The 14,592-nt window shown below is 37.3% G+C and overlaps 1 protein-coding gene across 1 annotated transcript in view; it reads right to left on the minus strand.

The window, feature by feature from the left end:
- Positions 1-14,592, minus strand: part of CEP295 (centrosomal protein 295) — a 43,260-nt gene that overhangs the window by 14,523 nt on the left and 14,145 nt on the right. Inside the window, exons 9-17 of the mRNA XM_054269845.1 lie at positions 13,970-14,137; positions 12,877-13,101; positions 11,487-11,617; positions 9,860-10,072; positions 8,701-8,792; positions 7,499-8,567; positions 6,375-6,546; positions 6,081-6,233; positions 4,467-4,580 (exon numbers count right to left, since the gene is read on the minus strand). Coding sequence (XP_054125820.1) covers positions 4,467-4,580; positions 6,081-6,233; positions 6,375-6,546; positions 7,499-8,567; positions 8,701-8,792; positions 9,860-10,072; positions 11,487-11,617; positions 12,877-13,101; positions 13,970-14,137 — 2,337 coding nt within the window. The remainder of the gene's footprint in view (positions 1-4,466; positions 4,581-6,080; positions 6,234-6,374; positions 6,547-7,498; positions 8,568-8,700; positions 8,793-9,859; positions 10,073-11,486; positions 11,618-12,876; positions 13,102-13,969; positions 14,138-14,592) is intronic.

The following is a 14,592-nucleotide window of genomic DNA, read 5'->3' on the forward strand; positions in this document are numbered from 1 at the left end:
CAACAACAGTAATGGACTGATATGATATGACAATAATAAAGATTGTGTTCTCAATAAATATGAGGCAATTTGAAACTAATTTCAGGGAGAGGAAAAAAAGTCCAAGATTTCTTATAGCCACTATTATCCAGCAGGCATCTAGGAAAAAGTACAAAACATAAATGGAAATACATCTAAAACACGTTTATTTAGAGGTCAAGTACTCAGCTCAAGTCTGCTCCTCTTCCTTGGAGCAGGATACAGGAGACAGAGGATGCTGGAAATAAGCAAGGCCTTCAAGAAAATTCCTTGAGAAAGCATGAAAACTGCAATCATCTAATCAACTGCTATGTAAACATCCCCATAGGAGAAAAAAATGCATAGCACAAAAGATTGCTAAACCTAAAGTAATAACAAAAACCAGTGTCTAGAAATGGCTGTTAGACATCCAGAAACTAGAAATAGACTATTTATTTTAAAATTTAATAAAAAAATAAATGCTGGAGCAAGCTACCACATATTTCTCCATTTCTTGATACCTTTCCATCAACATTAGAGATACTTTTCTGAAAGAAGTTATTTTATTTTCTCTAGAATATCACCAGGACAGGCAGTAATTCAGGACACACTAGAGATGAGATTCAAGCATTTAATAATCTCTTGTATATAAATTCTGTGGACAGCTATGTTACAAATATTTCATTACTGAACTGCAATAACCTGCACTGTTCTTGTGGTATTAATACCAGGGATGAACAGTATCAGTTTCATGCTATAAACCAAATTATTTAATTAAAAATCCATGCTCATATCCATGACTTTATTATATTAATATCTCTAAAAATCCTGTATTTGGTGATTCATAAAGGAAGGTTTTTCAGTCTTTCTCCCTCCTCTAAAATAATAGTGCAAGGTTCTTACAGCATCCTGACATCAACAAGGGACTTTCATGTTTTAACTTTCTGGCCACCCCAATGTCACAAAGAATTCATGTTTAAAAGCTGAATCTGCAATATCTCAAATGCTTATTTTTCTCCACAAGAGGAATGGCAGTAAAATAGCAACAATTATTTTAGGGTGCAATTTGAAATACAAATGACCAAAAATCCAATCACTCAGTGAAGACAATATAAAAACAGGGCTTAGTCCAAATCCAGACATGTAGACAAACAAGGAAACAAACAGAAGCTAAACTGGTAATGGAAAAGGCAGTCTGTTAATGAAATGCCAAATTATGGACAACTATTTGTGATTACTAAAGATAAACTGAAATCTTAGGTTAGCCTGGATCACAAAATAAAGTCATGCTTGGAATAACATCCCTGTACACAGCAGCAATACATGAAGATAATCACATCTGGAACACTGCTCAAGGGAACCACTGCAGATACACAGAGAGACAAGCCTGATGAAGAGCCCTCAAGGAGAACTGTGGAAGAGGAGCATGTATCAAACCTAGTCACTAGGTGCAGGCTGACTTGCTAAGGAAATTAGGTTTATGCAATCAAACTGCCTGTCTCAGCTGCAGGGTTACTCTGTTATTCCCCATTAACAGTTTGAATTCTATTGGCCCAATCTAGCCAAATAGGATTGGAAAGAACATCAAGTGTCCAAAGCTCCCAACTCATCCTATCAATGCATCAGTGGCATGTAAAAGAGCAACTCAGACTTTACTCACTGGTGGCACTCAAGGCAACATCACTCCAGTTACCTGTTCTCTGGCTGCAACCAGCTGGTCACTTTGTGTAGCACTGGCAACCACTCAGTACTGAGCACAGGGATTCATCCCCCCAACCACAAGGAATCCTTAAGACCCATCTTACAGACATGGCTGCCTTTAAATTTGAGAGGCAAATTATACAGGCAGCTAATTACAGACTTTTCCAAAAAACTGCCTGTTACCCAAGGCAAGTCTCCTATCAAAGGAAACTCACCTCTGTTGATAAAGCATCTGCATGTAAAAAGCAGACTTATCAACTTTTTCTTTTCATCTTTTATTTATGATATGAAAAAGCATGTGAGCAGTGACTAGGGATTTGTACACATCTAGTGGTTCTGTAATCATGAAAGCAGTACAACTCCTAAGTTGTAAAGACTTATACTATCTGGTGAAAGGTTCAAACCAGCAAGAACGTTACTGCAAAGAACAAGGTCAAGGATCACACAAAGCACTCATTTGCTCTTACCTGTAGAGATACAATTACATCTTGAAAACATGAAAAAAATGCAAACATGTTCTGGTAAGAATCAAGTAGCAAACAATATTTTAAAACCAAATTAAATAAAAAACCATAAGCAACAATCTAATATACTTTACATTTTCCCTTCAGAAACTCTGTATTTAAAGTGCAAGAGGCTGTAGATTTTCTTGCTGAAATACCACACTAGTTACTGAAAGTACCAGAGAGAGCCTCACAGCCTGTATGTTTTCAAGATTATTGCTGGCACTTTTGGTAGCTGATCTGCTCAAGAGGGCAATCCTCTTAAACACATAATCACAGAAAGCTTTGGGGTTTTCTTCTTTTAATATAGATGTTCACATAGTTTCCTAATCTTCTTACATAAACTATTGCATTGTTCATATACAATAGTCTATAATGTAAAAATGCACTACACCAAGGTATTTCATATTAATTTGGTAACAGCTGCCCTAGCAACAGTGCTACAACTCACTCATAAAAATACAAGTCATTTTGTCAAATGTTATTAAAAGACAAAACATTTTCATGATACTTGAAGCTCAAAGACAGATATACTTCAAAAGGGTCATTCTGAGAAATAAAGAAACAGCTGAAGGAAAATGAGCTTATACGTACTTATTCAAAACAACTCCAATTCCAAGTAAATCCAGTTGAATTGGAAATGATGTCTCAATACAAACAAAATGAAAAATTAAAGCTTAGGGCCAGTGATGAAATTTCTAGCAAAACCAGGACATGTATACTACATAGCTGTACTGCTTGTAATAATGGGCATATGAAAGCTGCTAAGTTTCTGAGAACTCCTCTGCAGCTCCAGTAATAGTTTAGATGGATACTGAAAACTGTACTGGACCATGCAACACTGTCATCTTGTAATAAGCTTCAGATTGCTTTAGTGAATGTTTTACAAACTAGTCATCTTTGTTCTTTTATAAAGCCAGTCAAGTTACCCATAACATGCTTAGTAGGTTTCAATGTCCTTGTAACCAAATTATTTTGAACGTTCACAAAACTTTATAACAAAATTTTTTTTCTTGATAACCAAAACAACTTGTTCTATTTTATGGAATCAGAAAACTGCCACCTATGGAAATGGCCTATCCTCAAAGGTATCCTTGTTCAGTAAAAGCTCTTCATAGACAGACAAGAATAGAGCTAAAGCAGTCCTTACAATATTACACTGCTGCTCCTTTTGACATATTCAGTGGAGCGTGTGAAAAGCCTATGATGGCTACTAGAAAAGGTCAAAGCAGAATGGACCTCTCTTGAATACTGGCTATGCACAGACTATTCCTAGACAGGAGAGAGCAGTCACAGCTACTTGAGAATTCCAGGTGTCTGGCTCAGCTCTAGCATTGTGTCAGTCTCACAAGCTGAGAGTCAAGGCTAAAGCACTGTGAGCTGATAGCCACAACTGCCTAATTAAACAGAAACTGCAGATACAAAATAATTCCCTGACACCAACCAAGGCAATGGGATGAAGCTGCATTAGGGCAAGCTCAGACTGGACATTAGGAAAAGGTTTTTCACTGAGAGGGTGGTTACTCACTGGGACATATTCCCCAGGGAAGTGATCACAGCACTAAGGCCATCAGAGTTCAAGGAGCAACTGGGCAGTGGTTTAATTTTAGGTAATCCTGGGAGAAGCAGGGAGTCACACTCAACAAACCTTTTAGGTCTTTAAATTTGAAATATTCTACAATTCTCAATTTTCGTGTCTGTCACACCAAAGACATTATTCTTTCCAAGTTTTTTGAGCTGATAAGATCTCAGCCTTCTCTTTTTTTGTCTCAACCATATTTTTAAGTAATTTCTTATACACATTGATCTTTCAATGGACATCTAGATCAACACATTAACAGTCCAGAAGTCTTTTTAAGCACTGGTTTCCCTTCTATCAATACAAGAATCACTGGGTACTGAATCAGGAATGCCACTGGTCTACCCACAATAGGTTCCCACCTGGAATACCTGCAAACCTTTACAATTCTAAAGGTTACAGATGAAAAGCACATGCCCTGGACAAGAAACTGTTGACCAGCAATGAAATGTCCTGCAATGTAGACTTGTTACCAGAATGGTAATGGATCACAAAAACCCAAAAGACAAAAATTCATTCTGAAACAAGTGCTTATTGAATCATCCTTTTTTATACTCAAAATTCAATGGTATTAAATAGCACTGCAGGATCTTTAACAGCCAGGTCATATTCTACAAATATACACAGGCAAAATCAGCAATGTTGAATGGCTGAATGGTGTTCATGAAGGGAGAGAATTTCCTCACCTGATTCACATGAAGTTTCAGCAGCCATCATCAGCAATTGTTGTAATAATCTTCCTGGGGGATTAGTTTGTCTTGGACTTTCATTGGAGGCTTTTCCTTCATAGCTTGTTATGCCTGAGGGAAAGATACCTTAATGAAGAGCATGATGCTTCACACATGCAAACTCCCCAGAGGCTGAAATCTGAGCAGTTTCTCTAAAACCATCATCTGTTTTATCTGGATTTAAAACACCTGCAATCAGTTTAGGTATAAAAAGGAAGTGTTTTGCACTTCATGAGGAACATTAAGATGCATATTCTATTCTACAGAAATACACTGCTGAATTTTTATGGTCTCCATTTTAATGAATTTAGCCATATCACATCAGTCTATGCATTATACAGGCTGAAAGATTATGCAGATCATAGACTTCTCAAAAACTAATTCCTAACTCCACCAAAGTATTTCTTCAAAAAAATCTCAAACTAATTTTTTCACACAGCAAGTCCAGGAAAACTTGCAAAAACTGTAACTTCTCCAGATCCGGAGGTAATACAACTTCTCTGCTCTGGTTTAAAGATGTCTTTCTTTGCAACCCAGCCCACAAAACAGCCCTTTCTGGCCACCCAATCCAATAAAAACCTCAAGTTTTTACTACCTACCATTACTAATGCTTTGATAATACAAGAATAAATCACCTATGGATCTTAACAGTATTATACAGCTAAGTTTAAGTTACTAAAGTTCAAGTATAAGTTCCTAAGCCAAGTGCTTTTGAGAACATAAATATATTCTTCCATCAGCAAGTTTTGTTGGGGAAGGTTCTATCTAATCAAGATATCAAATCAGTCCAACAAGAATTCCTCTGCATAAACTGATGCTGACTAGTATTAACTACTTTTCTTTAATTGAAGGATGTCCCATATCAGCTGTTTCATTATTTTGCAAGGAATAGGCCAGATGGGCCTATAATTACTCACATTGCTCTGCTGAGCCTTTTTAAGAACACAACATAAAAAGTTTTGTAAAATACGCATTACATTTTAGACGTGAAGAGACACTGAAAAAGATTTAAATGTTTACCTTTAGAAAACAGGAGTTTGTTGTACCTGTTAAATAATGTTCCTTACAGAGAATTGCAAAGCATTGCCAGCCGACTGTAACAAATATATTTATAAAATTTGTATTGCTCTCTAAGTTTTTGCAACGTGTTTTTTAACTAGAAAAACCAATTTAAAAAGATGGCCTAAAAATTTCTGTAGAAGCTTGATACTAACACCTTACTTGAAAGATTTCACAGTCACTTACTTGGTATAATCAAAAAGTAAACCATTAAACAAAAGTTACCAACTTCTCTTTAGACTTACTGTAAAACTGCCTATTCACACAAATCCTGCCCAAACGAATTATCAACAGGGAACTCAGGTCATGGATTAACTGAATTTTCTTTTCCTGGTGTTTAAATTTTTTTGAATCATGTTTTTCTAGACAGACACAAAAGAAAGCTCTTCTTAACTACAACTTTGCCAGTATAAGTTATACTTTAAGAAAGGCAACAGTATCAGCTATAATTTCCTAATAATCTCAAAGATTATATTACTCATAACAGCACTTATTACATATTTTATACTTTACCTGCCAAAGAGAGGCTGCAGTTCTTCGGTGTGTCTACCTCTGGTATAACACTAAGTTCATGCTGCTCCAAACCAAGACCTAACTTGACTTTTGTCACTGGTGGTTTGGAAGATCTCCGTTTCTGTTCTCTACAGAGAACTTTCTCAGGTTGTTCTGCAAAACAAAGTTTAGCATGTTGCAATAACATGTGCACAAACACACACACTCTTCAAATAACTTGGAGAGATGGAAGAGAACTCCAACTCAGCTGTAAAGCAATAAAAATTATAATGAAAAACAACACAACAGCCTTACCAGTTTGCTCAACTGGGCCAATGCACCGTGAAATTGTTTCACTTCCGTGAAATTTACTCCTGCCACAATTCTCTTGCTGGTAGTTTTCTGAGACTTGGAAGAAGTCAGTTGTCTTAATCCTGACAGGCTTTTGTGCCTCTGTCATTTCTTCATTTGGGCAAATATGTCTCACCTGAGAGGGGGGGAAGCAGTTTTATATAAGATTATATTTATACTCACTTATCAAAAGAGCATTTTCTCTTGTGTGTATTCCATGCAGGACAACACTGAGCACATTGAGAAAGTAATTCAATTATGCAGGATACCAGACAGATCTGCTTAGCTCACAAAAACATTTGGACATGGAAGTATTTTACTGAGCTCTAAAAACCTAATGTGCTCAAACATTAGTTACATTTTCAAGGCCTTTGTGAGATTAGATCAGAGTACTCATCATTTTTAACAGCAAAAATTCCCAAAAAGTCTGCTTTTACTTTTTCAGCTCCTGAATTGAAGAATTTTAGCTGCTTGGAAACTGCAAAATCAAAAGACAGGAACTATAGGGAACAGTTATTCTTCTAAGATGGGTTCTGTTTAAAAAAACCCCAAAAACACAAGGAGAGGCAAAAGGAGGCTCTTTATAAGCTCAAAAATAAACTTGGATTTTTCTTCTATTGCTGAGAAACAAGCAAATTACAACTTGAGTCTGCAGCAGCCAAACCAGTTTCACAGTGGGTACACACAAAAAGACAAGCTTTAAAAACGATCCAATGATATCCTTATGATATCCTTTCAGGTATTACTTATGTATTTTTAATACAAGGGCTGCTTAACACATAGAGGTGCACTTACAGATATGAAGACAACTCTACCTACAAGGTATTTCAGACACCAATTTCAATAGGCATTATGATCAGAGACCAAGCACAGACCTTCACAGTATTTCTGCTGGACTTAATAAAACGGTGCTCTTGGAGGTTTACAGAGGAAAAGCACTGATTAGAAATCACAAGTCCTAATTGAAAATTTTCATTCTGGGAAATCACCTAAAACTATCAACACTCCATGGGGGCACAATGTAGCATTGACTTGTAGGTTTGATCACCTACTGATGATTACCCACGCAAAGTGTTCCTAAAGCGTACCTGCTTGTTTAGAAGTTGTTTCAAAGCCTCTTGCTGTCTCTGCATCTGTTCCTTCAATTTATCTTGCTTCTGTAAAAGTAGTTTTTCTTGTATTCTCTGTTTAGAAAGAAGAGCTTCTCTTTGTGCATCTAGCTGCTCTTGCAATTCTTTCAAATGCTTTTGCTGAGCTTGGATGCTTTCTGATGAGGCCAACACTCTGTCCCTTAAGCTCAGTATACCAGCATAATTTAACGAAGATGCATCTCCTGCTTTGGACATCAAGAATTCTTCAACACCCTGAGCTTTAGATTCTTCATGCACTAGAATTGTGGGTTCAGAAAGACTGAGAGGTTGATCAGGGCATGTTTTGCTGCGGCTGTCTACAGATCCCTGCTGGTAGGCTAAAGGATCAGCCAAGGCTGATCTCTTTGTGGCTGGCATGATGGATGTCTTAAATGGATGCTCTTCTCCAGCTTCTGTCTTGTTTCGATAGTTAGATATCTTCTGAGGTAACTCTTTAGAGTGTACTGTTTCTGAAGACTCAGAGGAACTTTCTGCAGGCACCACAAATCTGAAGTGCTGTTGGTGTGCTTCTGGTTGTGTTCTTACTGCAGTCACTTCTTTCCTGACTGACCCTGACGGTAAATGGGACTGGAACGGTTCTCTGATGCGATTATTGGCAGTTCCAAATATTCCCACTTGTTCCGGTGAAGCACAGTCACAGGGCAAGTGAAACCCTCCATGCTTCAGATCTGATGCTTCTGAAAACTGCACTAATTCTCCAGGACAAGTATCATGCACTTGCTCTTGCTGCTTCTGTGAAGATGGTTTTTCCAACATACCCAACGTTCCTGAAAACACAGGCAATGACCACACATACTCTTGGGCATGAACTTGTTCCGATGCCTGGTACTGTGCTGGCTGCGCTCCTTGTGTCTGTAGGGGCAGCTCTGAGACCAGCTGTAAATCAATGGGCTTTGTTTCCCTGGTGCTCAGAGGTATTTCAGAAGCACACAGGTACCTTTGCCTCAGTGTATTCTGATACTCCTGTAGATTTTTTCTAACTTCTTCAATGGTTTGTTTGTGCAGCCTGAACAGAACGAAAACATGAATCTTTTCAAAAGCAGCGCAAAAAGAAACAGCAATTTCAATAATCAAGGCCATTCAAATTACTTTGAACAGACATTTAATAAAGATGCTTTACATTCCATAAAGACACTTACCTTTTTTGCTGCAGAAGGCGTTGTTGAAAATTATGTATCATCTGTCTATGACTGTCTTCTCCTGGACTCCTGGCTTCTGATATATTTCCAGTCTAATCAAAATAAAATAATTTTAATTGCACATATACAACTAACTCACAGAAAACTATTATGGCATCAGCCTTAAGCTGTATGCTCTTGCATCTAAGTTTACAGAAGCTGCTGGGTACCACCATGTTTGAAGTCTGTGAGATTCCAGCCTGAGGCAATGAAGCTAAAGGAGTTTCTAGAACAGATGGCCCACAGCTACAGCCTCTCTCTGCACACACTATCAAAGTCAATGGTGCTTACAGCAGCTCAGCCTAAAGAGGTAAATATACCCTGCAAACTCAGAGAGCAATGAGCCAGTGTAGCTGCATTTCCAAGGCAATCAGGCTCTCAAAAGAGTACTGGTTGTGCAAGTGAAGCAGGATTTTATACATAAAAAGATTACTTTCCTTCAACATCCTCCATAAATTTCTCTTTTTAAGCAGCTGTTTGAGATTTAAACAAAGACAGAGGCAGATTTTTCTTTTTCCTCCCACCATGATTTTTTTTACCTTTCTGAAAAAGGTTATGTCTATATGCACAATTGTTATGTGACTATAACCAGATTTTACTATTAGGTATTATTATCAAGGCTGCCCCCTGAACTACGGAGAGACAATACAACAGCAAAAGTGACAATCACAAAATCACAGAATATCTGAGTTGAAAGGGACCCACAAGGTCATCAAGTCCAGTTCCTGGTACTGCACAGGACCATCCCCAAGAGTCACAGCATGTATCTGAGAGCATTGTCCAAACTCTTCTGAACTCAAGAGAGGCTTGGTGCTGTGACCACTTCTCTGGGAGCTGGTCCTGTGCCCAACCATTCTTTTGCTAAAAACCTTTTACCACAGAATCTAACCTAAACCTCCTCTGACACATATTCATGCCACTCCTTCGGGTCCAGTGATACCATGTGAAACAGAAGCTTGTACACTAGAAAAAGAAGCTTTAATACGCACAAATTTCTAACTCACAGCCTAAAAAATAAAAATTGTCTTAATTGATATAGTTCAAAATTGGTAAATGGCATTCTTTATTTTTATAATAATAGTAAATGAAAACCCACACACAATTTTCTGTTATTATTCACCTCATGTTCCATTTGGTTCTGCTGGTCTGTGGAATGGAGACCGTGGCTTTGCACCAGCTGACTTTGCTCTTCCTCTTCCTTTTTTTTCTTAGCCTGCTCCAAACAGGTTTGCATTTGGATCTTCAGATAATCAGCCTCCAAAAGAGCTTTCTCTTCCTCAATTTTTTTAATCAAGGCCAGCTGCTCCTGTTTCTGTTTCTCTATTTCCTCATTCTATCAAAAGAAAAATGAGGGGGAATCTCTAGAACCAAATGACAAAGAAACCAGACTGCTCACACACAACACCACACACAAACTTTTGTTCCAAATTACAGAAGAAATTCTATTGCTGGTGACAGGTATTACCAAGTTGCAACAGGACCTTTAAAAGTAGTTTCAAAGTCCACTGGAATAACTTTGTTTTACTGGCTCAATATTTCTAACACTTCCTGAGTCCATTTATTATTGCATTATTATCTGTTCTCAAATTAATAAAATGGATAAAATCAGAATTCATTCAAGATGTTACCATCTTCCAAAGACTGCAAAAGAAGCCATTTTCCTAAACTTACCTGAAAAATCTATTTTGCATTTTATTCAGTTTCTCATCAGAGTTCAACACATCTAAACATTAATTCAAGCTTTACAAAAGCTTCTGAAATAGCTCATGTATAACCACTTTGAGGGCACTCCATAAACCTCTGAAGTAGTCTGTTTATTTTTATTCTCTTTCCATGTACCTATCAGCTACAATTCACTTAGATCCACACCTAGTGACAGCATATGTACTTTTAAAGGGAAGCAAAGAAAAATTTCAAAGTACTGGCAAAGATGAAGTGGACAACAGCCTTTAATAACAGTCTGAAATGGGATGTCAGGAAAAGCAACCTGAGAAAATGAAGGTCAAAAAAAGCAGCCACACTTTCACAAGGGATCTGTTACTTCTTGTTTTTTTTTAAATATTACTATTTTGTCAAAATTTGTTTCCTTGATTTCTGAACTTAAACTCTACAACTGAAGGCTGCACGTAGACCCAAAATTCTGCTTTTTTCCAACAGCTTCTTTTAAACCTACCACATAACAGCTGGTATGTCTCTAGGGATACAACAAAAATTAAAATACAGTGAAACACAATACACAATAGATATAATTAAACAATGCATAAAGGAATTATTTTCTACATGTAATAAATATACATTGCCAGACACACAAAAAGCTTCCTGCATTTGCTTCCTAGATAACCAAAAAAAAATTACTCAAGGTTTGCATGCTCTTCCTGTCACTCTAAACACAATCTCACAGACTTTCCTACATTATTACGCAGGGTAAAGTTTTCAGAGTTATGTATTGCTGACTATACCCTTCCTTTATAAAACAAAGATAACTAATGTACAAATGTCATTTTCATTTAACAATGACTACCCTTGCCTACAGCACCTGTTAGATTTGAAGAAACTGAGGGTTTCTACTCTATTCTAAATTCCAGCTACAGCTCCATCATTTTTGAGAAGTATAGAAAATGTTACAGTAAAAGTTCAAATGTTAAAGAGTGCCTATAGCTGCTGTATAACCTGAAATGTTTTAGAATCTCCTGTAAATAGTTTTTTTACACCAGAACTGAGGTAAGAATAAATACAAACACACTTACCCACTTCTGTTTCTCCTCTTCCATTCTCATTTTAGCTGCCTCTTCCATTCTGATTTTAGCTGCTTGTTCTTGAGGATGGATTGGAACTGACTTTTCATCTGCAACTGTATTTTCCAACATTTTCATAGAGTCTAAAATAGACATGTTATTTAGCTGTAACTGCAGTCAGAGCAAGCCTTGGATCTTCTTTACATCTTGCTTTACAGTTTCCCAACATCTCTCAACAAAATGCATAAGCTGCTCTTGAAAGGTTCTATATCCTACTACTCTGCCTGTCTCCATAAGCTGGAAAAATCAGGTTTTTTTTATATTATTTAAGTCTTTAATAGCCCTTTATTGTGTGTCTTTCTTGAATACCAGTAATGTCCCAGCTTCAATGGGACTGAAAATTATTTCTAATATTACCTGGGAGGCCAAGAGCAAGATCATCCTGAAGAATCAAAAGCCACACATTAACCTCTTGGAACAAAGAGGGTCTAAAACTGGCAGTACTGGGCAAACAATCTAACATTTGGCTATTGCACAAAAAGCAAGTCTCAATCCTGTACTGTTAGCTTCAAATAGCAGCACATTTTCCCCAAGGCATGGTTTCACTCATGCTGCACTCTCCAAACCCCAGGCATTATGTTGGCATAGCCATGTACGTGATGGAACTAAATCACTTTATCTTGTTTAAAAAAACAAGCACCCTATGGAAACAAATTACCCAAAAGCAAAAAACCCAAAGCCACATGCCACAATCTGATCACTTGAAAACTTCACAAATCCCACTCAACATACAAGATCACCAATTCAGCATTAGTCTAACCAGAAGGGCACCAAGCACAGACATGGGAAGTAACTCCAAGATGATCTGGCTATCAAACAAACTGCAGTGTCTAACTGCTATAAATTTCAATTTAACAAAAAGGTTTTTTGGAATGGTGCCTAAAAGCAGAAAAAAACTCCACTCATCAGCTTATGCTTGTCTTGGGCATTTATAGCTGTCAATCTCCAAAGAAAGCAGCTGTGCAGTTCAACAGGTACAGAACTTCAATGCTGACTCCTGCACTGAGAATTCTATCCCTGGAGGCAAACACCTATTAAAGTACAGCAATACCAACTGTGACAACAACTTGAGTGAGATTTAAAAGTGAGAAAGGTATTTTGGACATCTGTTCTCTTCAAGATCTTAATGGACAAGTTGGACATAAGAGCAAAAAATCTTTCCTATTTGTGGTTTCAACAAATCCTCAATGCCTTGTAGGCACAGACAGGAAACTGTACTTTATTCAATGTGACAAAACATTTAACAATGAAAATTCATTAAACAATTTTGTCAGTTACTGTCACAGTCCCCCCATAAAAGTCTTTTTGCTCCTACACAACAAACTTTGCAACAAGTATGTACCTTTGGCTTCACACACTGTATTTTTCTGCTGCTCCTTGTTAAGTTCTAAATCACATAATGGTCTCCTTTCACCAGCAATTGTGCCTGATTCAATAGTTTCAAATTCACTTTGACTCTCTTTCTCATTTTTTGATGTCCACTCATCTTTTTGGCTTCTAATTTTGTTCAACAATTTCTTTAAGGCAAGTTTTGATCGAGGTTGGCAAGTTTTTCCTTCTTCATGCCCTATAAAGAATAGAAACTGTTAAGAGTTTTGGGTAATGAATATCTTTGTATCATAAAAAACCCTCTCTTTTTTTTATTGCTTACAGAGTTGGACAAATAGCTTAGGTGTATTTTTAAATCTTAGCAAAATTTTCTCTTACCTGCAAGAGAAAAGCAGTAACTTGTCTCTGCAAGCTATGAAAGAAGGACTAAGCTGGATGCAGTGTTTTATAGTCAATCTGTAGCAGAAATATGCAGTACCATCCCCACACCTGCCCTCTGCTTTCTATCAGCACTGGTAACACAATGCACCACAGACCAAACACCAGACTGTGCCACCCAAGGGATGCAGAAGTGCTTGGCCAAGAAGCTCATGGAGACTTCTGGCTCACATCACATGACCCTGGACATGCCACAGGCAGACAGGACACACTTGTGCATCCATTCCAGCCTACTCACAATATGCAGCAGCTCAACCACAAACCTGAACATAAAAGACACATGATAAGCAGACTATAAAGCTTCAGTTTTGAAATATCTCAAAATCTTAAGTTCACAAATCAGCATCAATCCATAATTTATACTAAGTACACAGGAATAATTATGGCTACTAACAGTACAGTTCTTACAACTGAAAATTATTCTCAGCATGCTAATGAACTGAAGCATATCAGAAAAAGAAGTCACATTTTCATTTTTAAATTCATAATCATTAGGGTATCATCCTCTATGCTAAACATAAATCAAATTATACTGAATTATTTTTTGCACATTAAGAAGTTTTACTACTTCAGGCATTTTACTTATTACTAAAATTTATTTGATATACTAATCTTTTCTAATATAAAATGAAAAGGTTTAATTTAAATATGCAGTATAGAAGTTTTACTTTCTGGCTCATTAGGGACCTCCTCTTCTATCACATGTCCTGACTCTTGCTGAGTATCACAAGCAGATTCATGCTCCAAGGAGATATCAAGATCATTATCTTGAGCTCTTTCAGAAGGGGCTGGCAAAGGTTGTGGCTCAAACTGCAGAATCAGGTCTTCTTTCATGTCTAATTAAAAGAGCACAAGGAATTAAAATGACCATTTGGAATACAAATCAAACAACACTGCAAGACTATACTCACACACAAATCCCCAGGAAATTCAAATATCAATAGGTTATTTCACAACAGATTTAATCCAGCTTTTTTTCCCCACCAAAACAGAAGACTCAAAACCGTTTAGATCAACAGCCATCTATTCATTCAGAACCTCCACAGCAGTTTGCACTAGAATATGCTATGTGTTTCAAAATGAAAGTTGATGGATGGAAAGGCCCAGCTTTACACCAAAAGCAGCTCACAAGAAAAATTACGCATGGTCCCAATAGCTTCACAGGGGAAAAGACACACCCTGACCTGGCTTTTCACAAGGCTGCCACAGGAGAGTGATCACACAGTCGAGGTGTGAAATCCCAGAGGACTGCACAACAGCAATTCCCCTATGATCACCTTACTGACTGAGA

This window comes from Melozone crissalis, unplaced genomic scaffold, assembly GCF_028551555.1.
Source record: "Melozone crissalis strain CALT ecotype California unplaced genomic scaffold, PUWL_Pcris_2 ptg000008l_1, whole genome shotgun sequence".
Taxonomy (NCBI): Eukaryota; Metazoa; Chordata; class Aves; order Passeriformes; family Passerellidae; genus Melozone; species Melozone crissalis.